The sequence below is a fragment of the Lissotriton vulgaris genome, chromosome 9, assembly GCF_964263255.1.
Source record: "Lissotriton vulgaris chromosome 9, aLisVul1.2, whole genome shotgun sequence".
NCBI classification, from domain to species: Eukaryota; Metazoa; Chordata; class Amphibia; order Caudata; family Salamandridae; genus Lissotriton; species Lissotriton vulgaris.
Genome location: NC_141697.1, coordinates 1,244,395,176 through 1,244,423,063, shown reverse-complemented (window position 1 = coordinate 1,244,423,063; position 27,888 = coordinate 1,244,395,176). Strand labels below are relative to the sequence as shown.

At 46.5% G+C, this 27,888-nt stretch overlaps 1 protein-coding gene across 1 annotated transcript in view; it reads right to left on the bottom strand.

The window, feature by feature from the left end:
* LOC147693179 (uncharacterized) overlaps nucleotides 1–27,888 on the bottom strand; it is a 708,628-nt gene that overhangs the window by 156,674 nt on the left and 524,066 nt on the right. Inside the window, 1 exon segment of the mRNA XM_086939582.1 lies at nucleotides 4,409–4,519. Coding sequence (XP_086795708.1) covers nucleotides 4,409–4,519 — 111 coding nt within the window.

Sequence of the window (27,888 nt, the reverse complement as noted above, 5' to 3'; positions counted from 1 at the left end):
GGACACCTTACCGGCTGTTCCACCACAAACACAATGATGCTTATTACAGCTTTCAGGCCTAATAAGTAGAACAATTACAGTTACATATTTCAGGGTCCTTCCTCCAAATGTGAAGGGCCTTAATAACCCGGTTAAATGCATGACTGTTTTGACCTATCTGGAGAATTCAGGGGAGACATATGCCTGCTCTGGTAGACACACTTCCTTTCAAAAGGCTGTCATCGATTTCGATCGCATACCTTCCCCGCCAATATTTCTCTTCTGTGTCCACTAAAACGGCAGATGTAGCCATACTAGTAGCACGTACCTTTAAGGGGAAAATCGGATCCAAGATCGCAGAACTGAAAGGTGGTACCTTACTTATTTCACTTTAAATGACCCACCTTTCATGGTGGGCGCTATCTATGCCCCGAACAAGGGGAAAGAAACTTTTAAACGCACAGCACTGACCGAGGTGATGTCCACACCGGAACAGAAGCTCCTGATAGGTGGAGATCTTAATTTAGTCTTCGATAATGATTTAGACAGGACTGCACATAGACATGGCCAGACAGGTGCTAAGTGGGTATAGGTGGCTAAGCAATCTTGAGCTTCAGGATTTATGGAGAGTGTTACACACGCCAATACAAATTTTTCTCCCACGCCCATAAACTCATGAGCTGCTAGATTACCTACTAGGAATGAAAGATATATACACACTAACCTCTGAAACAGAGATACTCCCAGCTATATTGTCAGATCAAGCAGCGGCATCGCTCACAATGACGCTTCCCCCGATGGAACGTCCAGCCCGGACTTAGCGGAGGAGAGAAACTATGCTGCTGCACCCTGAAGTGGTGAAACAGATCCACCAGGCCATAACCAACTATCCAGAACTGAATGAAACCCCAGAGGTCTCTATTGCTATGCTGTGGAAAGCCTTAAAAAACGGTTATAAGAGGTGAACTCATTGCTATCTCCACTGCAGATAATAAACTGTGAAAAGAAAAAAAGAGACCCCCTATCCCAACAGGAGAAAGAACTAGAACACATCCACCAGTGCACCGAGAGTTTGGCGTCAAACTGACGGCTCTTTGCTCACAATTAGCTAGCATAGATCTTGACAATGCTGAATACGCAGCTCTCCGCTTCCATCACTCCTTTCATGTGGGAGGGGATAAGTGCGGCCGCCTCTGGCCAACAGGCTGCATGTTCACCAACCAGCATCTGGAGTGTACTCGCTCCGTACTCAGACAAGAGGGACATTACTGATGATGAATGAATAGCAAATGCATTCAGGGATTTCTACGCAGAGCTCTACACTGTCCAACACCTTGAGCCCGCAGACTGCGCCACGTATCTCTACAATGCACAAACGTCCCACCTGTCTCCTGACAAGGCGAACGCACTGGAGGACAACATTTGCTTAGAGGAAGTCATTTTGGCCATCTCCCGACAGCCTCTGTGGTTCTCATCCCTAAACCTGGCAAAGTGCAGCTCATATCGAACAATTTCTTCCTTAGGTGTGGATCTCAAGTTATCTACCAGCATTTTAGCCAGTAGATTAAGCTCCCATATGGCAGCTATCCTTGACCCAGATCAAGCGGGATTCCTTCCCTAGAGACAAACTAGTGACAACACTAAACGCATACCACATATTATCGAGAAAGCTACAAGATTGACGGAAGAAATTATGCTTTTAGCGATCAACGCCAAAAAGGCACTTCGATGGAGTTAATTGGCCTTTTCTGGAGTAGGTCCTGTTCACTTTTGATCTGGAGAGAGATTTAGGACGTGGGTGCTGAACTTGTTGCCAACACCCCATGGCGACATTTAAGGGAATGACCAAGTTTCCACTCCCTTCCCTATCAGCAGAGGCACAGGACCCGGGGTGCCACTGTCGCCTATGTTATTCCCTCTATATATCGAGCTCTTGCTCAAAGAGTTCCTGATAACCCCAAGTTCACAGGGCTGTTTCGGGGGAGGGGGGACATAGCATACTATTAGTTTGTACGCGGACAATGTGCTGGTGACTAATGACAAGCCTACCCGGGCTGACTGAATTAGAGACTTTTGGACTGGCTTCAGGGTTCCGAGTTAACGTGGCTACGTCCCAGGCGCTCAATCTGTCGCTGTCCTCTGCTCTGGTGATGTAGCTTGCGGCACAATACCCTGCACAGAGGGCGACAGCGACAGTTCATATCTCGGAATCCAGCTGGCCTCTTCCACTCAGATAACCTCCACACTCAACTACCATACATTACACAGATACATTAAAAATGGTGTATCCCGCTGGAGCATCATCATAATTTATTACTTGGGACAACGGCAACTCTTAAAATGACTATTCTACCTAAAGTCCTCTACCTCTTCCAAACGCTCCCCCTGACACCCTGAGAGGGATGATCTCTAAATTGCAAGCGGAATTACATCAGTTTGTTTGGTTAGGGAAGAAACCACATATGAGAAGAGAGCATAGCTCTCTCCCGCCTCACACTGGGGGCTTAGGTATTCCGAAAGTCCAATTATACTATCAAGCAGCTCAATTACGCTATTTAGTAGAATGGAGGATGGATGAATCCGAAAGACACTGGCTGTTCCAGGACAGAGCGATGGCGGGTTCCTGTCTGTGGAAAATCCCTTTTTGAAGAAAACACATTGCCCTAAAAGTTTATACTTATTCCCTATCACGAAGACAACTATGCAAGTCTGGGAACAAATCAGTATCAAACGCCTCCTTTCTTCCTTTCCTTCTCCTCAGACGCCATAGTTTGACAACCCAGACTTCTCTCCAGGGTTGTGCTCGAGAACATTTGCTAAGTGGCGCCAGACAGGCTGACACTCAGCAGGCCACATGATTGGCGAAGAAGGGGTGAGCACATTTAATCAATTACGCTCAGACTTTGTACTTCCAGAGACAGAACGCCTACATTACTTGTAGCTTCGCCATTGACTCTTGCACTCAGCCAATAGATCCGATACTCAGAGACACCTCACTCCCTACGAGAAATGGCTGATCACTAAGACTTCCAACCAACAGCTTATTTCTGAATTATCTGCCCTCTTGAACCAGAACACTAGGTATGTGTATAAGGCATGTCAACTCATTGGGAAGCAGAAATCAGAAGGCAGCTGACCGCAAAGGAATGGGGAGGGATATATTATAGAGCCAGACAAACTGCATGTAATAGAGTCCTTAATGAAACACTCACTAGAGTGGGTACCTATTGGTACTTCACTCCAGTTTGCTTATATTGAGGGAACCCAGAGCGAAGCAGAGATTTCTGGAGGGAGTACGGAGCCTGGGGTACATTGGTACATCTATTATGGGACTGCCCCCGAATTCTAAATTACTGGACTCAAGTAATCGATGACATTATGACTTGCATTTTAACACAAAACTTGCTCGATTTCCCTCTTATACGATACTGTGACTATCTAATCCACTTATGTATCCATTAAGATCTAAGTGATGGAGACAAATAGGATTGGTTTTAGGTGCAGCTGTTCAGAACATTGTCGCAAACTGGGGGTCGACGCATTCGCCTACACATCTGGGATAGCTCCAACGTTTGTGGTACATACATAGCATGGAAAAAAATTCAAATTAACTCCCGCCAATCAGGGCGCATCCTTAGGAGAATTATGGTGGCCCTACCTGACTCTCCTCTCGCAAGACTTCCAGGGACTAACTTGTCCTAAATATCTCCGCATACTGCGTCTCTCTGAGTTTGTCCCTACTACCCAATCACGAAATGACTCCTAATGATATGTATTGTGCTGTTGACTCCTTTCCACTACAGGAGAAAACGCTGAGTACGTTTGGGGCGGGAGGGGGGATACTGGGGTGGGAATTGTTTTGTTTGTTATAATTTAATGCCAGAGACTTCATAACCCCATTGAGCTGTGCACTGCGACACTACTGTATTACATTATTTACATTTATTTATTTTGAATAAAGAGATTTGAACAACCATAAACTATAGGCTACTTTGTCTCAACACTAACTCTAAACCCAAGGTATAGTAAATATTTAATTATTTGTATTTAATTACAAGTTATTTCCTTAAGAATTAAATAAAAATTTGTTTACTTGTTCCCCAATTATAACTTTTACATTATTCATTAGTAATGAAAATGTATACATATTTTTATATGAATTTAAACTAAATTAACTGAGAAGCCATGTAAATACATTTCATTCAATTAAAATAAATATATACAAAATGTATTTATCTTTTGATAAGGTAACGGTGCACAGTCTAATAGAAAATAAGGTAATGGTGTTAAAGAGATCTTTTTGTCAAGGTAATGTCACCAGAGATAATATTTGAGAGGTAATGGTGTATGTCCATTCTTTGTCAGCTTCTGTCTCCCGCTGACTCATTGGCTGCCTTCCTGGCATCAATATCACACTGATCCCACCCACCTGAGGTCCACGTCTTGGGTTTGCGCGTCTTCTGTAAATCCTTCTCGTCGTCTTGTTTCTCCGTCTCTGGTTTTATGCTTAGTGTAAAAACAGATGAGATAACTCTACAACCTGAAAAAGAAACAATCATTCACATAGCAATACTGCCTTATAATGCGAAAGACAAAAATAAATTGCAGAAGAAGAACAGATTCCTGAGAAAAAACCTGCATAACAACCTGGCGAGTGGGAGAAACTACAGGATGGTGGAAGGCGGTTCAAGAAGAGGAACAATCAGACATACCAAGCCTGTGCAGAGCGCACACATCTTTTTAAATTCCTAGATTATGCAGCTCATGTGAATATCCACTGTTTACAAATGCCAGAGAAGGACAACCTGCAGCAGGTAAGAGAGTGCTGCTTGCTCAGACAGAAATGATATGCCGATCGGTTGGACCAGTCCAGCTTCAGTGAGTAGCTGAGCTGCGTCCCCCGCATACCCTTTCGACCACATCTCAGATGGGCGAGCGCTTCATCTGCAGACATGTGATCTGGCCTCAAAGGGACAGGCCTCCAGCATTCAAACAAAAGTAAGAGATATCTAGGGGTTCACTGAAGTATGGAGAATTAGACAGAGTAATGTTAGCCGGAAAAAAATATATTATAAAGTCACGGTGATGGTGTTAAACTTGTCCGGTTGCAAAACATTTCTCAATGTTGGAATGGTCTTCGTCTAGCGCTAGTAATCAGGAGTGTACTTAAGGCACACATTCATTTGTAAATATATGTTAAATAATTACATACCATACATAACTTCTATTAATTTGTGTAGTAAATAAATGTAAAGATTTTACTGTAGATTGAATATGGTTTATGACAAATATATATGTTTGAAATTAAATACATCAAAATTCATTATTTAATCTACAATTAAATTAGAAATACTACATTTTATTTCATTTGTTTGAAGTTTGAAATAAATGTACACATTTCATGTAAGATTATTTTTAATATTGTTTTAAAGCTTAATGACCTTTTAGACTTTCCCTGTAGTTTACCATAGGAATACATCCACCCCTGCGACAGATGTTAGCGCCAAAGGTGGCGATCTCTGCCCCAGTGGCAGAAGTCTGCCAGGTGTGTAGAATTGTGAAATAAAGTCTTAAAGTTATTTGTAGTAACTGATCAGTTGTAAATTAGGCTCCACTCACTGACATACAAGTTTAAACTTTTGACTAAATTTACACTTGCAGATAGTGAATAATAAATGTATTCAAAAGTGTAAGAGTAAATTTACGTGCGTAGATTTGCTCGCGTGTAAATTTACCTTTGTGACTAGGCCCCACTGTAATAAAAATTCAAAACGTACATCTGAGCTTTGTCAGGTATTGGAATAGGAAGAAGATAAAAATAGTGCAGGGCGTGAGGGTGCCTGGTCAGGCAGTTTTGAAGGGGAGCATCGCAGGGCGTGGGGGTTGAAGGGGAGCTTTGCAGGGCATGAGGGTTGAAGGAGAGCATTCCAGGGCGTGAGGGTTGAAGGGGAGCATCGCAGGGCTTGGGGTTGAAGGGGAGCATCGCAGGGCGTGGGGTTGAAGGGGAGCATCGCAGGGCGTGGGGTTGAAGGGGAGCATCGCAGGGCGTGGGGTGGAAGGGGAGCATCGCAGGGCATGGTTGTTGAAGGGGAGCATTGCAGGGCATAAGGGTGCCTGATTAGACAGCTTTGAAGGGGAGCATCATGGGGGTGGGGGCTGCATTGTCAGGCAGTTTTAAAGGGGAGCATTTCAGGGTGTGATGGTTGAGTGGAGCATCGCAGGGCATGGGGGTTGAAGGGGAGCATCGCAGGGCGTGGAGGTTAAAGTGGAGCATCGCGGGGCGTGAGGGTTGAGGGGGAGCATTGCAGGGCGTGGGGGTTGAAGGGGAGAATCGCAGGGCGTGGGGTTGAAGGGGAGCATCGCAGGGCATGAGGGTTGAAGGAGAGCATCGCAGGGCAAGAGGGTTGAAGGAGAGCATCGCAGGGCATGAGGGTTGAAGGGGAGCATTGCAGGGCGTGGAGGCTGAAGGGGAGCATCGCAGGGCGTTGGGGTTGAAGGGGAGCATTGCAGGGCGTGGGGCTGTCTGATCAGGGAGTTTTGAAGGGGAGTATCGCAGGCAGTGGGGCTGCCTGTTCAGGCCGTTTTGAAGTGGAGCTGTTGTATGGCGTTTTAGGACCTGAGTAAAATGTTCCCGATTCATGCCCTTATACAGGTACAATTCACATTGCCCTAATATAGGCATAGAAATCATACCCTTATTTAGACATAGCCCATGCAGTCCAAATACAGGCATGGCTACTTCCACCCATACTAAAAAGTCACAACGAGTTCTTGGAAAAACAGCTTAAGCCGTTAGGGACATCACCTTGCTTGAATATTGATTTGTCCAAGAACTCATGGAGTTTTCAAAGAACTGCCATTCCCTTGGGGTTCTTTTCTGACGTTATTATGCCCAACTTTACGTCGAACTAGGCACCTTCAAGGTATAAATATGCCTTCACTTGCTCTAGCAAACACACAGTGGTTTGGAGCAGTTCGACTATCTACTTGCCCGACGCAGCTCGCTACAGCAAGTGCCGAAGGAAGCCGACCCTCCAGCTGATGCACTGATCAGGCACTGCCTTTCTCCTGCCGAGAATCCAGCTCCAGTGTTTCCAAGCTTGCCTTGCAGGGTGTTAGGAAATCGAGTCCGAGACAGAGATACCAGACCTCCTTCATTCTAACTAAGGTATGGAGCTGATTAGACCCTAAGAGAAATATTGGATAGATTCTTGGCAAAGAAAACTAAACCTATGCTACACCACACTTACTTCCTCCCTCGTACTAGACCTAGGTTAGGTACATCGGGGTAGGCGTATTTTAGAAGCTCAGTTGAGTACTTTTAGCCATTGTTATTTATGTATGTATTTTTATGGCTTAGAAACCATACAATGTTTTTACTGTATTATTTTATAATACTCTTCTCGCTGTACGCATTATACTTTGCAGCCTGTATTACGATTGTAGCAGTTCACTTTACTTGCATGAGAAAGAAGACTGTTCAATAAATCCTTTTATTGAAAACGCCCGTCTCTCTATTTCTCTGCAACTCTGGTGAAACGAAGCATGCACGATTGACTGAGTAAAATATCTATCTATTGTTTCCACGACTCTGAAGATGCGTTTATTCTTGGGAATCAAAGTTGTCATGTTTATGCAGTTGTCAAAAACGAATCCCTTCTTGTGTATTTGAGAAAGTTTCTAGTGACCTCTGAGCTAGCTGGCACTCACAATTAAGTCTAAAATATTCGATAGAGGCCTAGTTGACCTCAGTCCTACGTCAATTCTATAGGATATATCATTCCAATGCGCAGAGCCTATTGGGAATATAGGAACTACACTGCAGAGCATCATCGGGGTGGGTCATGTAAGTGACTACTGAGAGGAGGACAGGAACTGGCGAGGAGATGGTAGCTGGCTTGACAAACCAAACAAGCCAATTCTTGGGGAAGGGGGAACCAGTCCTCTTCATGATTTTCAACTGTATATAAAAGGTCCCAGGTACAGCAAAAAGACCAGGAGAAGGAACACAAACAATGATATGCATTTGCAATGCAAGAGGTCTCGCATTTACGCAAGTTTAAGCTATTGGCATTGTAAATGACAATGCCTTTTATTTATGTTTTAAAAACTAAAACAAAAATAAAAGGCATTGTTATTTGCAATGTTAACCCGTTTACCGCGGAGATCATTTCGCCACAGTGCGGGGGGGGTTCTATTGTGTGGGTTGGGCCACATCGGCCAACGGACGTGCGCAGCACTACCAAGGTAGTGCTCGCGACGGCCGTTGGCAGCAGTGAAAGGGTTAATAACACATACTTGCATAAATCCGAGACCTTGCATTGCTTTTACTTCATTTGACCACCAGATAGCAGTCACAGCAGACACACAAACAACCATTCTCTTTCTAGGTTAAAACGAATCGCAAGTGGAATCGGTGCAGAGATAAACTGATGTTCTTGAAAAAGGGGACCCTTCCTCCCTCCAAAAATCTGAAGCGAAACGCCGTCTTTTGTGCTCACAAGCCGATGTCATTTTTAGGGAAAATGTGTGGAGCCTGAGGCTTAACACGGCAGCATTGTTAACCAGGCATTTCACGAGCCTTACTGCAGGCTCTGCAGACAGACATGCGTTGCTGATATATGAATTTCATGTAGAAGAACGCGCACAAACGAGCCGCCGTGCTGCCAGTACTGAAACCATGTTTATTAACTGAGAGATTGTCACAGAGAGCAGTCACGCAAGACCGCCACAGGGGCTCTGCAGCCCTAGCGGAAGTCTGGGGTTCAAACATTCTTAAAGTTTGTTAACTCCTTAACCGCGGCGCAAATTCTGCTGCGGTGCAGGAGTTCTATTGAGTGGGCGGGGTGTGTCGGCCAACGGACGTGCATAGCACTACCGAGGTAGTACTCACGACGGCCGTTGGCCTACGTGCACATGCAAGGCATTAAGGATTAGCTAGGAGCGTTTCCTTAAGTTTTGTACTGCTACTTTAGTGTCGTAACAAAACCATTGCCTGTTATTAACAAGCTGTCGCCATTGCCAAAGTAGGATGAAAAAAAATAGTGCTTACAGACTAATGAAGGAGACAGTGTAATGTCGCAAGTAAACGATCCAGTCCTGATGGGCGGTCACAAAAGGAGACAGAGCAGTAACAAGAGGAACTAAGAAGCCTCATTATTAATCTGACGCTAGCATTTGCCATGGATTTGACGTCAGCCAATGAGAAAGATGGGCGGGGCTTTCTCTCCACTTCTAAAACATACCCTACTACATCATGCCTTGCAGAGCGATCAGCGCTTGCGCGCTGCAACGCTATGTCTGCGAAACCTAAAAAAAGGACCCATTCTCTTGGCACAAAACTAGTTCAGTATTGGCCTTGTGTCAGCATCATGTCACTGCAGTAGGAAAGCCCGAAGAAATGCTGCTAAGCAGCTGTGGGGATACGACAAGTGCAAATTACACGTAACATAACATAACGTGTATTTGTAAAGCACACGTTCTTGGGTATCTTGGCGCTGAATAACAGATGTTTATTCTTACCTAACTCAATGGGACTCTGACTGTGAAAAGAGCAGAAGGAAAACGAATATACCTCAATGTGCACAGGGTGAAGGGGCTTCCCTGTTCAGGATTATAAAAGCAAACAGAGGCGAGTTACTGCCCACCTGTCATCTCACACTCACTGCCACCCATGTATTGTGATTACTGGGCCTTAGTCCTCACCGCCGTGGCTAAACACGTCAATGAACTGAAAATTGTTGATGGTCAAGAAGAGCTGAATCCCATCCTGCACTGGCTTGGTTGCCCAAGAAATCAGAGAGAGGCACCATGGACACTCTATACTGACTGGTAAGGGACCCTGTGTCTACGGCCCAAGAAATCAGAGAGAGGCACCATGGACACTCTATACTGGTAAGGGACCCTGTGTCTACGGCCCGAGAAATCAGAGGGAGGCAACCCTGGACACTCTATACTGGTAAGGGACCCTGTGTTTCACCCATACAGGCAAGTGTGTCTTCAAGAGCTACTGAAACACCAGGCACTGCTGCTAGATATGTAGGTCAGATGGTTCCCGACTGCTCTCAAGTACCTACTGATCTTAAAATATCTTTTTATCTTATATACCTTTTCATACCCCGCTCAGATGTGCCGCCACCTGAACAAAATGATACACATCAGTTCCCCAGTTAGTGGAACTGCTTCGGAACTTAATAATGCAATTGAAGTGTTGGTATCCTTCGTGAGGCCAGGAAAAGTCAACCCAAGTCCATGCAGAACTTCACACGATGTAGAAATGTCCCTATGCCTTCTCAGAGAGTAACATCTCCGTTTCATAAACCACTTTCTTGCGCCTTTGGAAAAAGAGATGCTCGTTTGAGCCGACCATCCGATAAAAGAAAAATATGAACTCTTTAGCAGAGTAGATAATGGATCAGCTAATATCTTAGCAAAGACCCTCAGTAGAGAACAAACCAAATGGTTGGTCTGTAAACTGGTAATGATGAGGAGCCACGATAATCTCATGCAACCTATGGCTACGCTGAATTCATCGGGAAGGTGACCGACCTGTGTAGGAAAGCAGGTGTTCACACGGAAAGTGAATCTGTGCTACCTTTCCATAGTTTGACTTTTGTGGCCTATTTTGTGAATTTTACCTAGTGAAATCAACAAAAGAAAACAAGTTACTTACCTGTAACTTCAGTTATCCAGTATTGGTATCTTTCATAGAATCACATGCTTAGAATCATCCCCGCCGACAAGGTGGGAGTCTTGCGGTGTAATAAAACATATACATAATAGTCATAAAAAAATGATAAATAGGCTACTAAGGACAGCGAAGTCACTACATTAGCTTATCTTAGTCCTTTTGCAAAAAGAACCAAACTTGGAACACAGCCAATCAGGCTGCAGCACCCTCTTAGAACCCTCCACAGAGAGGCAAACCTTCAGATTTTCGTAGCACACGTGACAGTAAGTATGCAATAGCGTAAGGTAAGCCTCTCCGGGAGGAGCGTGGGCCGCATGTGAATCCATGAAAGATACCAATAGTGGGTAACTGAAGGTAGAGGTAAGTAACTCGTTTTCTTATCCAGTATTGGGGTATCTTTCATAGATTCACATGCTTAGAATAAGAACAGTTAGCAGAAAATAATCCTCATTTGTGTAATGGATGGTGGGTATCCTAAGAAAAAACAGTAGAGACCTCGTAAAACCAATACAGAAATGCAATACAACATTCTAACCCTAATAAGGGAAAGCATCATATACATATGTATCAAAATAAATAAATATATATATCCAACAAAGTTTCTGCCACGAAACGAAGGAGCCCAAACACCGGGTAGGTATCGCTACTTTTATTGCATCAGGGTTGCAGGCACAAGTTGGTGGGATAAAAGATATATATATATATATATATATATATATATATATATATATATATATATATCCTACGAGCGGTCGCCAGTAGGTATATATAGTTAGGACCTAGTTACCATAGGAAATTCCGAACATTCTATTGGGAATAACTTTGGCGCCAATTGAGGGATTTATTTATTTTATTTATTTATAGCATTTGTAGAGCGCTTCTGCAACCCTACGGGCATCCTGGCGCTGTAATCTGCCTGTAATTTGCCTTGCTGCGCTCCGCTCCTTCCCTGGCAGTTTTGGGGGGATTCAACAAGCGGGGGCCGAGAAAAAAGTGGGGTCCCAAAACGTGTTTTCCCCATGTTAATTTCCATAGGGACATTCTGACAAGGCTACAGCTCGAACGGCTGAACGGAATTACACCAAACTTGGCAAAATGGTTGGGACAGGTATGTAATGTAAAAGATATTTCTATCGCGCAACTTTCACTCCAAGGAGTATCTTGGCGCTCACACAACTCGGGTGGAAGAGTTGGAAGGAAAAAGGAAGTCCTGCATTCTACACCACAATTACACCAAAGTCCTACATGTAGCATCGGGCAGAGAGAAAATCCAAGTTTTTAGTGCCTTCCTGAAGGGGGCTTCTTGAGAAAATGAGCGTAGAAAGAGAGGGAGCTTGTTCCAGGCCTTAGTGCCCAGCACAAAGAGGGATTTGCCACCTTTTGTGGCCAACTTGAAACGGGGAAGAGTGAGTAAGTTTTGGCTGGCAGACCTCAGACAGCGCGTTGGATGATATCTTTTAAACCCATTGCATATATATTTTGGGCCTCGTTGGTGAAATGCCCTGAAGGTAATTAAAAGAAGTTTAAACAAAATTATTTTACCTATTGGCAGCCAATGAAGAGTGTTAAGTGCTGCTGAGGCTGACGACCTGCGAGGCCAACGCAGAACAAGGCGGGCTGCCGCATTTTGGACCATTTGTAACCTGTGGAGGACAGTTTTATTAGCTCCAACATATAATCTGTTACAATAGTCCAGCCTAGAACTTATTAAGACCACTGCGACTGTTTTCCTTGCCGATAACGGAAGTAGATCGAAAAACTTCCTCAGTGCTTTTATGATCTGAAAGCACATGCCTGCTACTGCTACAGCCTGGGGCTTAAAGGATAGTTGTTTGTCAAATTTGATGCCCAAATTGCGGGCAGAAGCAATTGTGTTGGGAGGTGCCTCTGCTTCCACTGGCCAGCACATTTTTGGGGAAAACAAATTGTGACTCCCTACTGGTAGGATTTCTGTTTTACCGGCGTTGCACTTTAAATGGTTGTTAGCCATCCATTTAAAGGTTGCTGCAAGGCATTCCTTGAGATTTTCTTCGGCACCTGGCCGCTCCCTATCCAACACCAGTATGAGTTGAGTGTCGTCAGCGTATGAAATGGAACTGATCTGGAATGACGCGATCAGTTTCACAAGGGGTACCATATACAGGTTAAAAAGAGCAGGACTCAAACTAGAGCCCTGAGGGACCCCTGAGCTGACGTCTTTGGCCTCAGACTGATATGGGCCCAGCACTGTAACTTGGCGTCTATTGGTAAGGAAATTCCTACACCATGCCAAGACCTGTCCTCCTACCCCTGCGGCAGCCAACTGGTCCACTAAGATGTTATGTGAGACCGTATCGAAGGCTGCCGACAGGTCAAGTAGGATAAGGACAGCCTTCTTTCCTTGATCCATTGCTGCCCGTAAGGTCTCTGCGGTGAAAAGCAGAGCCGTCTCGCTAGAATGTTCTGACCGGAATCCTGACTGATTAGGATGGAGAATGTTATTCTTCTCCAAAAAGTTAGTCAGTTGGCTATTGACAAACTTTTCAGTCAGTTTAAACAGGACAGGTAGCAAGGAAATAGGGCGCAGATTGGAAAGGGTAGTGGGATCGGCAAGTGCCTTCTTTTGGAGAGGCTTGACAGCTGCAAGCTTCCAGTCATTAGGAATGCTTGCCGTAGTTAGAGAGGAATTAGTAATCCTGTTGATTATAGGATTAACCATCTCAACTAGAAGATGCAACACCGGGGGGGGGGACAGGGATCAAAAGGAGATCCCGATTTGCTGGCCAAGATCGCCCTAGCAGTATCCTCAAGAGATACTGGGGCGAATTCATCAAAGCAGGGGGAAGTTGTCGTCTCCACTATCTGTTCAACATCCTCAGTCGCAATTGCTCCTGATGGAAAAGTCTTCGTGATAGCCAGGATCTTATTATCAAAGTAGTCAGATATCGCATTACAGAGATCTTGAGATGGAGGAATCTCTTGCGATAGAGCTGAAGGATTCATAAAATCCTTGACAATCTTGAAGATTGCTTTTTGTTCCTGGCCTGCCTTAGATAAGGCCTGTAGATAGTGGGTTTTTTGGCGGATTTTATTCCTGCGTGGTACTTCCGTTTCGCTGCTATATAAATGTTACGTGCGGTGGCATCATAATTTCGACGCCACCTCCGTTCCAGTATTTTAACTTCACCTAATTCAAGTTTTAAGGCCATTGAGAACCAGGGGGCATTCTTTTTAATCTTACTAGATTTAGAGTTATTGTATCTTTTTTTTTTTTAAAAATTTTTGAAAACCTTTATTAAGCTCTTTACACAGTACAAATACGGGCCTACAACCATCCGGCCGGCCACCACACTTCTGAGGCTTGTTAGCAAAGGATACGTCCACTCGGTAGCACGGCAGCACAAAAAAGCATACGGTCCTTGTTACAATAAATCTACGTGCTCCGAGTGGCAGGAGACAGTGAGGTTAATTTTATAATTTTATATGTAAGGAGATACAGAAGTCAAGACGGATCAGTGCACAGTACAGACAATCGCAGGATGAATGAGTAACGGCGAGCAGGAGAGACTACTAGCACTAAACACATCTAAAATGGCGGCACGATACTGCAACATCAGGATAGGGATAGGCCGCGAGATGTGCCACTCAACCACTACCCATCTAACACCAGTCCCCACCACTGACCCTAAAAAGACAGAAGAAAGAACGGAAAAAGAAAAAGAAGGCACCATAGAAATAAAACATATCAATGAGGACCCCCCACCCTACACGCATGCCGAGGCTATGGCCTACCCCCCCCCCCAAGATACGTGTCGGTCGCCCCAGAAGAACCCGAAATATAGAGGTAAGAGAAAGAAGAGAAAAAGGTACAGAAAATCACAGTTGAACCCAGGGAGAAAGGAAGAGTGTAATACCCTATTACTCCCAGGAAAAGGAAAAGATAGGACCGGAGGAGGGCCTATTAAGCATTTTCAGTCCGATGAACATACGATTCCCCGGCCACCCTTACCCCGACTCCAAAACCAATACAATACCAATGTTTAAATCCCCGGCAGTCCATCAGCGTCCCAGCAGCAGAAGAGAGACAGTCCTAACCCAAGAGGGTGCAGCCTCACCCTTGGCCCCTACGGTGCGGTGGAACGGCACAGTCCGGCTGCACAACAGGTCCCGTAGGAGGTGGGAACAAACAAAGGGACCACTGCAGAGTAAAGGATCGATCACCAAAGTCCATTTCGGTCGTCGTAGAGTGGTCCGACGTCGTGGCAGATGATCCATAGCAAGGCAGCAGTCCACCAAAGGCAGCTAGTCCACACGGCAGCGATCGAAGGTGCCTGTCCCCAGCATCCGACCAGTCCAGTGCCGTGGAGTCCCAAACTGTATAGTGAGAAGCAGCGCAGTGCAGCGAGTCACCCACGACAATCCAGCTAGACGGTGGCGACATGGGTTCACCACAGTTGGCAGAGCCGCCAGCGGTCCCCACGGAAAGTCCAGGACATGGCCCCCAGTTGCATTTCTCCAGTCGACGCGGTAATATAGGAGTTTCCACACTGCCCACACGTGACTCCGGCAAAGTCGAGGCGGCCACTAGGTCCAGGTCCACCGGCTCCCCCGTGCATAGCCGCCCAGTCGGTTCATCACGACCGAGCACAGGATATGGCGAAGCGCCCCGCAGGCGGACGCAGGCTCGATCAACGGGGGGTAGGGCGAGCCCACCGGTGTCCAGTCGACCTCCCAGGTCCCGAGCTGTGGAACGGACATCTGCCCGCAAAGCGGTCAGGGCGTCGTGAATGACCCTTAGGCTCAGGGGCAGTTCAGGAGAAAGGGACGGCTCAGTACCAGGACCGTGGAGCTCCCGATCGTGAGTCAGTACTTGGGCCCCCCTGCCAGCACCATTTCCCAGCTGCCCGGAATGTCCACGGCGTCTCGACTCGCACGACCGGAGCTCAGGGGCAAAAGCTGCATTCTCCATAATAGCACTTTCCCGGCTGTAGCATGAGGCGGGGGATAGCAATGTCGGCAGGATCCTGCCGTGCCCACAACAGCGAGCTGAAGAGCGCCCGGCTCAAGATGGCCCCCGGGGAAGTCGTCGGAAGATGAAGGCAAACAAAGAGACCAGGAACGGATACCATGTATCGCTACTTGCCGCGATTCCAGTGCCGCGTGTTGTGGAAGCAGATGCAACAATGTAGCGGATGGCTCGTTGTTGCCACAATTAACCGCCAAACTGCTCCGATCCGCCGTCTACGGCCAATACTCCACTCCGTCGGGGGCAGCCTTCCACGGAGACAAAGAACTGGACGCCATCCAGGCACGCCGGGAACAAACTGGGACGTTTCTGCACTTCTGCTGAGCGTGGAGCGACGGAAATCACACCGTCGGGCGCAGCGCCGCCTCCCGTGTCCGAAGCCGCAGAGAGAGTGCACCGTGAGCTCCAGGATTGTTAGCGGCTCGGACAAGAGGGAGACGGATCAGCGGAGCTGAGGGTTCAGGCGGCCATCTTAGTCGCCGGCTAGGCTCCTCCCGAGTTATTGTATCTTGATGACCTTAACAAGATTCCCGCTCAAGCAATCCAGTCACAGAAGGTCTGATTATCCGTTGAAGTAAGATCGACTAGGATTGGTATGCTATCTTTTAGCTTGTCAATTACATCAGGTCTACTGGCTAGTGATTTCCAATCAGGGATAGATTTAGTTTTGGGCTTGTTCATGCACATCGTAGGATTAGTGGTGGATTTCAAATTCCATACGATATTAAAAGGAATAAAAAAATGGTCCGTCCATGTCTGAGGGCTAGGGGGTTTGACTCTCAGATTGGGGGAGTTGGAACAAATGCAATCTAGTAGATTCACAAGTGTAAGTCCTAACACTTCCATTATATCCATAAAACAGCTTACTCCAGGTTCATTTGGGGACTCTAGGTGCAGATTTAGGTCACCTAATACTGAAAAGTTGGAAAATCTGAGTGCTAAATCACTCAGAACATCACCTACTGTTTCCAAGAACTTTGAAGATGAACCCGGGGGGCGATAAATGAGGGCCCCAGAGAAAAACAAAAGTTTTGTGAATCTCCAAGGAGAATGCTAATGCTTCTGCCCCCTTTATATCCGTGAGTTCTTGAGAGGAACACTTAAGAGTGTTACAGTAGATAATCGCAAGACCTCCTCCCCGTTGTTCAGGTCTATCCAAGCGTTGGATAAAGAAATTATGTGGGAGGGCTATGGCTAGGTCAGGATTACACCAAGGCTTTAGCCATGTTTCTGTGACCAAAAGCCAATCTAGGTGCGAATCAGTAATAAGGTCATAAATATGCTGGGCATTCTTGGGTAGGGAACGCGCATTAATTAAACCACCCCGTACCATAAAGGAGTCTAAGGGTTTTTCCATTGGGGGCTCAGGAGTTAGTGTCATGTGACAATGGGCACAGCAAACGGGGCCATGCCAATTCTGAGGGAGTAAGACACTGTTGCAATGGGCTAGAGGCCCTTGATAGGACAACAGGAAATCTCTCGACATACCAGAATCGGAATTGAACAGAAACGACGATAAGCGCTCAGAGTCTCCCGCCTCTCACGCCTCCTAAGCGCTGACGGGCGCAGACGGGCAGACTCTGGCTCGACTCAGGCGCGAGTCGGGCGCACCCGCTGCGCGTCACCGCTGCGCGGGAGAGGTGAGGATTAAATAGAGGCTCACCTGATCTACTGGCTAAGCACTAGAGCGCTCAGACGAGTGGCACACAGGAGGTCCCAATCACACCCAAGATGGCGGCAAGACGCCACGAGTAGCCGATAAACACACGTTTTACTCCGCTCTGCAAAGCGGTGGGGGCACAATTATGGTGCAGGTATGTGGGCGCTATGAAGGTCATTAAAATCAGGGGCAAAGAAATTAATTTAACAAAGATAGAAAAATCGGTATTTTTAAAATGCAAATGTGCTGCAAGCCCTGTTACACGCCGGCAGTGAAGCGCGTTTAAGAAGCAAGTACCTTTTCTATATTTGGTGAAAATCCCTCCAGTAGTTGTTGAGAAAATTAAATTTGAGCAAATTATATATCTATATGCGCTCACCGTATGCGCACCTTACGCGTACGGTACGCGTACGTGCGCGTACCCTTACGTGCGCGAGCGAGTTTCTGATTGGCTGGCAGTCGACTGTCAACATTCCAAACCAGGAAGTGTCGGCCACCATCTTGTTTTTCAGGAGAACTGAGGCACAAGAGAGCCCAAAACAAGAGTGGAAAACAAGAAAAAAGGGCAGGGTAGAGACCCCCAACCCTCTAGCCCTTCTCAGGGGGTTAAATCGCGGGGTACGCGTACCGTGCGCGTACCCCGCGATTATCAGTGATGTCATCAGTGATGTCACTGACCATGTCATGAATGATGTAATATAGTTAGTACAACTAACTATATAGGAGCAATTTCAATGGTTTTTTAAATGCTAAACTATATAAGGCCTGAAACTTATGGTTTTTTCAGTGAATATATATATATATATATATATATATATATATATATATATATATATATATATATATTCACTGAAAAAACCATAAGTTTCACACCAGTTATAGTTAGGAATTAGCATTTAAAAAACCTATTAAATTCACTGAAAAAACCATAGGTTTCACACCAGTTATAGTTGCAGGAAGGCGGTATGGTCTGCGTTTGGACAGTAGGAGAAGCTCCGTAAACTAATGCTGACCCATGAATCATGCAACAGGGTTCCATCTTGAGCTTGCATAGAAGTCTTGGGATCAACGGAAAGGGGGGAAATGCGTTCGCAAAGATCCCTGTCCATCTCATCATGAAGGCATTCCCCCACGAGCACTTCTCCCGTTCCCAACTGGCAAATAATGGGCATTTCCGATTGTTCTTGGAGGCAAAGAGATCCAGATTTGGTTTGCCCCACATCCGAAATATGTGTTCCACTACTGTTTGATCCAATTCCCATTCATGACAGGACTTCGAGGTCTTGCTCAGAGTGTCCGCTAAAGTGTTGTGAATCCCCGGCATATGCTCTACCTTGATCATGATACTGTGAGAAAGCAGCCATTCCCAAATGCTTTGAGCTTCTTGAGACAGAATGTGAGAACGGGTACCTCCTTGCTTGTTACACAATGTATGCAAGTGGTGTTGTCAGTTCTGATACAAACAGTTGACCCTTGAAGCCTTGGAAGAAAAGACTGCAGCGCCAGGAAAATGGCCCAAAGCTCCAGAAAATGTATATGCTTTTTCGCCATAGCCACGGACCATCTTCCTCTTATGCAAAGATCTTGAAGGTGTGCACCCCACCCTTCTAGGGAGGCATCTGTCGTGAGGATGAAGTCCGGCACGGAAGGAAGAAAAGTGAGGCAGATGGAGACATTCTTGGAGCGCAGCCACCAGACCAGCGCTTCTCGCATAACTGGAGTTATTTCCAATCGGTCCTCGAACGACCCCGAGATCCGCAGCCACTGACTGTCCAGTGCCTCTTGTATCGGCCGTATCCTTAGACGGGTGTGAGGTACTAACAGAATTGCTGATGATAGTATTCCCAGGAATGATTTGATGATTCTCACAGAAGCAAACCTTCTTTTTAGGAGATCTGATGCCAGAGAAATGAGACGTGCTTGCCTTTCCTTGGACAAGAATGCCTTGTCTCGGGTAGTATCCAACACTACCCCTAGAAATTTAATTATTTGAGAAGGACAGGGAAGGGATTGAAAAAACTGTAGGCATGTGGACGTTGCTCAAGAAGCCTGCCGCAAGGAAGTAGCCTTTATTAGCCAGTCGTCCATATAAGGGAATAATTGTATGCCTTGAAGTCTGAGGTGAGCTGCCACGGGAGCCAGGAAGTTCGTAAAGACTCTCGGGCTGAGCGTAGGCCGAAGGAGAGGACTTTGAATTGAAAGTGTGCGCCTGTCACAGTGAAACGAAGGCATTTCCGATGTTTGGGGTGAATGGGGATGTGGAAGTACGCATCCTGAACATCCAATGTTGTCATGAAATCTGCGTGGTCCAGGAGCTGAAGAATTTCTTGAAGTGTGACCATGCAAAAGGATTTCTTTTGAAGATATTTGTTCAGCTTTCTTAAATCCAGGATAGGTCTCCATTCCCCTGACTTTTTCTTTATTAGAAAAAAGCGGAAATAAAATCCTTTTCCCAACTGAGAGTGAGGCACTCTTTCTATCGCTCCTTTTGAGAGCACGGTTTTTGCTTCCTTCCTGAGAAGAGCAAGATGTAGAGGATGTTTCTTTAAAGGTGGACGAGAAGGGGGGAAACTAACAAATTCCAGGGTATGCCCAAATTTGAGAATATCCAAGATCCACTTGTCTGTGGTTAATCTTTTCCAATTGTTGAGAAGTCGGGATACATTCGGCATCCTGTAAACAAGGTGTGGCAGTTCTGCTGTAGGTGCTAAAAAAATCGTCACTGTTTTCTAGCAGAGTCCCTGCTTTGAGGTTGACGTCTTCTATTCTGCTATCTACAAGCAGCAGCTGGAGGGTTTCTGTAGGACTGCTGCTGTTGCTGCTGTTGATAACCATATCTCCCTTGATTGCCCTGGTTTTGGTATCTTTGATAGCCACCACGAAAGGAATATGATCCTCTGCCTCGAGCTCCCCAAAAAGGAGTCTTCCGATATTGTAAGGTGCCAAGGGCTCTGGCAGTATCAGTATCTTTCTTGATCTCTTGCAAAGCCTCATCTACATGTTTCCCGAATAACATATCACCATCAAATGGCATGTCCAAACTTTTCGTTTGGACCTCAGGGTGAAAGGTGGTAGATTTCAACCATCCCTGACGTCTAAGGACTGCTGCTCCAGCAAGTTGACGAAAGCCCAAGGAGGCTAGTTCCATAGAAATATCAATAATTTTGATGCATCCCTTTCTCCTTCAAAAAGAATTTTCTTAGCCTCCTGCTTCTTATCATTAGGTAGGCAATCGAGGTATGGAGAAATGTCCGACCATAGTTGGATGTCATATCTCCCTAGAATAGAGTTTGTAGCACGAACTGAAGCACCCGCCATGATGGTGAAATGCATACCAATGTTATCCAGGCGCCTCCCATCCTTATCCGGCGGAGCTGTTACTGGAATGGATGGGTTCCGAGACTTACGCTGGGCCGCCTGTGAAATAACAGAATCTGGTCTAGGGTGTCCGGACAGGCAGGCAGGAGCATTATCCGGTGCTTTGTACTTTTTATCAATTCTAGGGAGAATCCCGGGCACTGAAAATGGAGTTTTCATTATCTTAGTTCCTTCTTCCCAGATGTGATCTATTATCGGGATAGAACGTACGGACTTCCTACTCTGGTCCTTAAAATCGTAAAGGAAACAATCTGTTTGCTTCACAGACACAGGAAGATGAAACCGGACTGCTGCCCTTTCCATAATTGCGTGAAAACCTTCAATATCTTCAGGGGGGAATCTACTGCCTGAGAAACTGGTGAGGCTGGCGTAGGAATCAGGTATTCATCCCATTCATCCACAGTTGTGGCTGAGTTTGGTAACTCCCCGTCTTCAGCCACAGTTTCTCCATCATCATCCTGAACTAAGTGTTGCCAAGGTACAACCTCCTGAGGTACAATGATAGGGGCAGAAGGACCAGCAGTCTGCAAAACCGTAGGCGTAGTAGGTTGTGTTGAAACAGGCGCTGTTGGTGGAAAGTGGGTATTATAATCTCTCAACATAGCAGTCAGATCTTGCATCAAAGCCATAGGCATTTGCAAAATAGGTTCCTGCTGAAATCAAGTCTCTTGAGGGCCTTGCAGAGACTCACAAGGCTCATAGTACCCTTCCTCATCGTCATCTTCCTGATATTTAATCCGGAGTTGATAAGGGTCAAATGCTGGGCTAAAAAGTCCATCGTCATCTGACTCCTCCAGATAGTGTTTAGGAGGTAAGGGTGAAGTATGAGAAACGTCCTGGTAATAGTTTCTTGAAAATGGGAATGACGACGATAATTTTGAAGTCAAAACTGGCGTAATCTTGTTGGCAGGTAAGACGACTGAAAGAACTTCATCTGCACCGTAAGGAGGGCAATCTCTGATGTGGGAGAGACAAAAAAAACACTATCCCATGCCCAAGTGTAACCACTGCCTACGACTTGGAAACGCGGGCCTTAATGTGTCATTAGCACATGGGGTGGAGGAAGAGACTGCACCATAAGCTTCTTAATTACAATAGTCCATGAATATAGGACATCATGTTAAATGTAATATAGGTCTCTATAGGAAGTCCATTCAATTGAATAGATAGTGTAGTGTGCTGTCTGTTTCCTGTCCTATTTTCAAAGAATTGCACTCTACCTGAACAAGTGGGGGATGATCAAACACAAATAAAAGCTAGGAGAGTTCTAGACGATGAGGTGACAATAAAGTTGCCATTGTCAGATCTGCCCTTAACACTGGGGCTTCACCTTGTTCAGAAGCTTCAGCCGGTGGTGGTCCAGCCTCGACCACAGCTGGAGAGTCAACGGCCTGGTTCAGGAAATTCAGAACTAGCCAATGGCAAGCCCAAATCTCTAAAGCCGACCAGTGTCTCGTGCTAAGAGAAAACTCCCTCTTGCATACATAGTGAGTGGGTTTCAAGGCAATCTTGTGTCGTCTAAGAAAAATATATCCTGAACTGGGGCACAGTGAAGTCTACGCAGGGTTAATATGGGCGTACAGGAAACACTGCTCGGCATGAAAAACGTCTCATACTATGAGTACAGGCGATGGAAAGGCAGAGTTCTTGTGCTGCCCCAGGTCAATGAAGCGGGGGGGGGTCACCACTACATACCAAGCAGTTACGCCACCTGCCTTCCCTGTAACTGATGACACCCCCAGACGGTGAATTCCCACCTCCATCTTTGCCAATTCTGAGGCCTTTTCTGATAAAATAGAGGGCTTTGTGAAAAAGGGTCAAAGCAATGAAAATGGAGGCCAGAAATCAATGTTCAAGGAAAAGAATCAAATATAAGGCTCATCAAACCACAAGTGTCCCTCAAGAGCTCTTCTAGAGACATCCATTGGCCATCAATAGCTCTTAGAGACATCCAGTGTCCCTCTAGAGCTTTTCTAGAGACATCCACTGTCCCTCGAGAGCTCTTCTAGAGACATCCAGTGTCCATTGAGAGCTCTTCTAGAGACATCCAGTGGCCATCAGGAGCTCTTCTGGAGACATCCAGTGGTCATCAAGAGCTCTTCTAGAGACATCCAGTGTCCATTGAGAGCTCTTCTAGAGACATCCAGTGAATTTGAATTTAAAAATACTTATAAAGCGCACGTACACTGAATCAGTTTCATGGCGCTGGTAAGGTCACTGAGTGAGAGCAAGAGGAGAGCTAGGTGCCAAAGGCCTGCTGGAATAGTAACGTTTTTAGTGACCTCCGAAACTCCATGTAGGAGGAGGAGAGTCTTAAAGTTAGGGGGAGGTCGTTCCAAAAGGTGGGTGCAAGTACAGCAAACTTCTGCCCCCCTGCCCGCTTCTTTTTGAACCGGGCGTAGTTAATAAGGCCAGGCTAGAGGAGCGGAGGTCCCTAGAGGGAACACAGGGAGAGATTGCCGAGTTGATAAAGGCAGGGGCAGTGCCCGCTCTTGCTTGAAAAGTCAGACACCCTAACTTGAACCTGGCTCGCTGTTTTATAGGGAGCCAGTGTAGGCTCCTAAGCAATGGGGTTGAATGATGGGACCTGGATAAGCCAAAAACCAGGCGAGCAGCCTGGTTCTGTACCAACTGCAGGCGCTGCAAAGCATAGGCAGGAGCTCCATTATAGATGATGTTGCCATAGTCAATCTTTGGTAGGACCATGGCCATAAGGATCAGCTTTAGTGCAGAGGTGGAGAAAAATCTGGCAACTTTCCGAATAACTCGTAGTGTAAAGAAACAGGAAGAAACCACCGAGCTGATGTGTGAATGGAGAGTTAGTTGGTTATTAAGCATAATCCCGAGAGTTTTAACTGAAGAAGAGGGGAGAGGGGGGACCCAAGTGAAGGGGGCCAGAAGGAGGGGGACCAGGGGTTGGCAGCCCCGCCCGTCGCCACAAGTTATGTTTTATCCGGATTAAGTTTTAACTGATTGATGTTCATCCAGTCTCGGATAAATAGCATGACGGACTGGAAACTGCCAACTCCTGAAGGGGAAGAAAGATCAAAAATGAGTTGTAGATCATCTGCATAATTATATACAGTGACCTCCATATTCTGTAAAGCAAACACCAGTGGAAAAACATAAAGATTAAATAGTAAAGGGGAAAGAGCAGACCCCTGGGGGACACCACAGTTGACATTACGCTGAGGAGCCGAGAAGGTGCCTAGATGGACTGTCTGAGTGCGGTCCATCAGGAAAGACTCGACCCAGGCTAATGCCAACCCCCCTATCCCCGCCGCCTTGACACGTGATAACAGAATGTCATGGTCCACAGTGTCAAAGGCGGCGGATAAGTCTAATAAGACCAGTATCTTGGGGGTGTTGGTGTCGAGTCCCTCCCTAAGTTGGTCCATGACCGAGATCACCACCTTCTCGGTTGAATGTCGTGGTCGGAAACCAGCTTGACATGGGGCCAGATAATTGCTGTCCTCAATAAAGGAGCTCAGCACTTGAGAGACATGCGCCTGGCCACCTTTCCCAAGTAGGGGAGCAGGGATATGGGACGGTAGTTAGCTAGGGAAGAAGGGTCAGCCCCAGGCTTCTTTAAAATGGGGATGATGGTGGCAGATTTAAATGCAGTGGGGACTAGGCCTTTAGAGAAGGTGTCATTTAAGACAGTGAGAGCGGGGGCAGGACAGGCCAAGAACACCTGGGCCAGAATGCGGGCCGGACACGTGTCAGAAGGAGACCCAGATTTTACACGCTTAAGGAGCGGGGGGAGAGACTCACTAGTTAGCTCCGGAATGTGAGTGAGGCACTGGGTGTTCTGTGGCGAGGAACAATCTGAAGAAGGGTTTGATGGAGGAGGAATACGTGCTTTTATTTGTGCAACTTTCTCAATAAAAAACTCGTTCAGTGAGTTGCACAGTGACTGGGAGGGTATGATCACAGGTGAAGGCCTGTCTGATAGGGCTAACTCATGGACAGTTGCAAAAATTTCACGTGGCTGGCATTCTGCTGCCAGAATGCGTTGAGAAAAATAATCTTTCCTGGCCTCTTGGATGGCTTTTTTATACTCTGATAGTAAGGTGGTATAGTTAGTTTTACTGGCAGAGCAGTATTTCGACCTCCAAGCCCGTTCAGCTTGACGGACCGTTAATTTAAGTGCTTTCAGAGCAGGAGTAAACCACTTGTTAGCATGGTGATGGTGGTTGATGGTGACTTTCTTCAAAGGGGCCTTTTCATCACGAAGATGGATTAGCCAACTATCCAGAGTGGCCAGCTGAAGTTGAGGAGGTATATCAGTGAGATCAGGGCAGGTGGCAGTTAAGGAATCGCAGAACGCAGGAATATCAACTCGATTCCAACTTCTGGCCCAAAGGGTTTTAGAACCACGAGGGGCATTTTGCAAGCGCAGGTCAAGGGAAAAGGACAGTAAGTGATGGTCGGACCATACGCAGGGAGCGAAGGACAGGTTGGTAGTGGGTAGGTTAAGGGTCCATATTTGGTCTAGAGTGTGACCCCGGGTATGTGTGGGGGCACGGACGTGTTGGATAAAATTTAAGCTTGATAGCAATGAGGTAAAATCCTTAGAAGTGAGGTCGTCTGCGGGATCACTGGGCCAAAAATGAAAATCTCCAAGCACAAGTACAGTAGCGTTATTGACCACTAGAGGGGCCAGCAGCTCCTGGAAAGCAGGAATAAACTGGGAAGGGGTATGGGGAGGGCGGTATACCAGCACACAGGTTACAGGGGATTTGGGTAAAGCAGAGCGTGCAACCAAGCAGTCCGCTGTAGGCAAAGGGGGGGATGCCAGTGGCCATCAAGCGCTCTTCTAGAGACATCCAGTGGCCCTCAAGAGCTTTTCTAGGACATCCAGTGGCCATCAAGAGCTCTTCCAGACATCCAGTGTCCCTCGGGAGCTCTTCTAGAGACATCCAGTGTCCCTTAAGAGCTTTTCTAGGACATCCAGTGGCCATCAAGAGCTCTTCGAGACATCCAGTGTCCCTCGAGAGCTCTTCTAGAGACATCCAGTGTCCCTCAAGAGCTACTCTAGAGACATACAGAGTCCCTCAAGAGCTCTTCTGGAGACATCCAGTGTCCCTCAAGAGCTTTTCCAGGACATCCAGTGGCCATCAAGAGCTCTTCGAGACATCCAGTGTCCCTCTAGAGCTCTTCTAGAGACATCCACTGTCCCTCGAGAGCTCTTCTAGAGACATCCAGTGTCCATTGAGAGCTCTTCTAGAGACATCCAGTGGCCATCAAGAGCTCTTCTGGAGACATCCAGTGATCATCAAGAGCTCTTCTAGAGACATCCAGTGTCCCATAGGAGATCTTATCCTCAGATCAGTTAGCAGCCTCAGTCCAAAACACTTTTCCTTTGATTGATTAACTCCTGTCCCGTTTGTACCTTCTATTTTCTCTTTCTATCTCGATTCTAAAGCCCCTCTTAACCCCTTCGCTGCGGGGGGTTATACCCCCGCTGTGCTGGGGGGCGGTGGGTGCGCACAGCGCCCCCATGCTTATGACGAGCTCAGCTCGTCACAGCTGCACCCGTTCCCGTGGAACGCTCAGCACAGCAGCGGAATTATCCCCACGTGTGAACGTTCCACGGCTCATGACGAGCTGAGCTCGTCATGAGCACCGGAGCACCGTGCCTCATGACGAGCTCAGCTCGTCATGAGCATGGAAGGTGTCAAACCCTTAAAACCCACTATTAAACCTCCTCACCCTTGGCGTCCTCCTAACTCTGCAAAACTGCTCGCCTTTGCAGCCCCTAAGGTGTTAACACTGGTCCTCCTTTTTCCTTTCTCATCTTTTTTTTAACAACTTTATTTTTAATTTTTGCATTTTACAGACATGGTAATCTTTGGAGTATCATGTCTTCATAGGTGCCACCAAAGTCCATTGCCTGGTTCCAACCATTATTGAAGACAAAACACATTTACAACAACATTTCATCATAATGCTGTGCTATTGGAGAGGGGTATCAAGCTGCTCCAGTATCTGCTTATTACCCCTCTTCATGTTGCCCCACTGACTTCCAGCGTTCAGGGACAATCCTCCACCTTGTTGTCTACTGTGAGTGAGAATGCGCCGGCCACCGATACCCGCAGAGTTATGGGCAGAACCCGGTCGCTTCTGCTTCCCCTATGTCTCTTTTGAAAAATGTTTAGAAAGGTAGCCATATTTTTTTTAACTTGCTCATTTTATCTGCGATGAGTGCAGAAAGTGTTTCGAGTGTGTACATGTCCTAGGCCTTCTTCCACCAGACTGACAGCTGGGGAGGGCCAGGGTCCTTCCACACCTGGGACACCAGGACTCTTGCTGCAAGTAGATGTGTTAGCAGGTTCCACATTAGGGTTGTGACGGGGCATATGTGGTTTTCTCCTGCATCGCCCACTGGTATCACCTTAAGGTCAAGGGATAGCGCTACTTTGGAAACTTTTCTGGTACATCCAGCAGTTCCTTCCAGGAAATCTGCACCTGGTCACAAGGCCACCTCATGTGCATGTATGCGGCTCTCTCCAAGAACCTTCTCCAACATATCTCTGCTGCCCACCATCCCTTGTAGCCTCAGTGTGAGGTACCATCTAGTTAGTATCTTGGTTTTATAATACAAGTAGATAAACATTTTGCTGGCCTCAGCAATATCTGGTAACAGTCGTCCTTCGAGATCCCACAAACCAGGTCCTCTCCGGCCTGTTGGTTGTGTATGCAGGCCAGGCAATGGGGGGCGGGCGGTGATGCTCCTACCTTCATAGAGCCATGAGATGCCTCTTCTCTTGCTGCAGGAGGAAACATCTGTTCCAATGTGGTTTTATCCCTACTCCCACCTGTTTTCACATGGGTTTTGTTTACCCAGTGTAATAAGTGGTTTGTAGACATTTTGGCAGGAAAAGCTCTGAGCCAGCAAAGTCAAACTGAGCAACCAAGGAAATTCCTTTGATTAGCCCCAATACTTTTAGCACATTCGCCCAGTCAAGATTCATATCTCTGGTTCCTCTTTTTGGATTTTTGTCATTTTGGTCTTATTTTGGTCATTAAATCTTACTCAATTTTTATAAATTGTGGGGCAATTTATAAATATTTCATGCAATGCGGCAAGGCTTTCTGCACTGCGATGCGTGAAAGGGCGGGATCGTGCCATATTTACCATTATATGACACATTCCTGTCCTCTCCCTGCGCT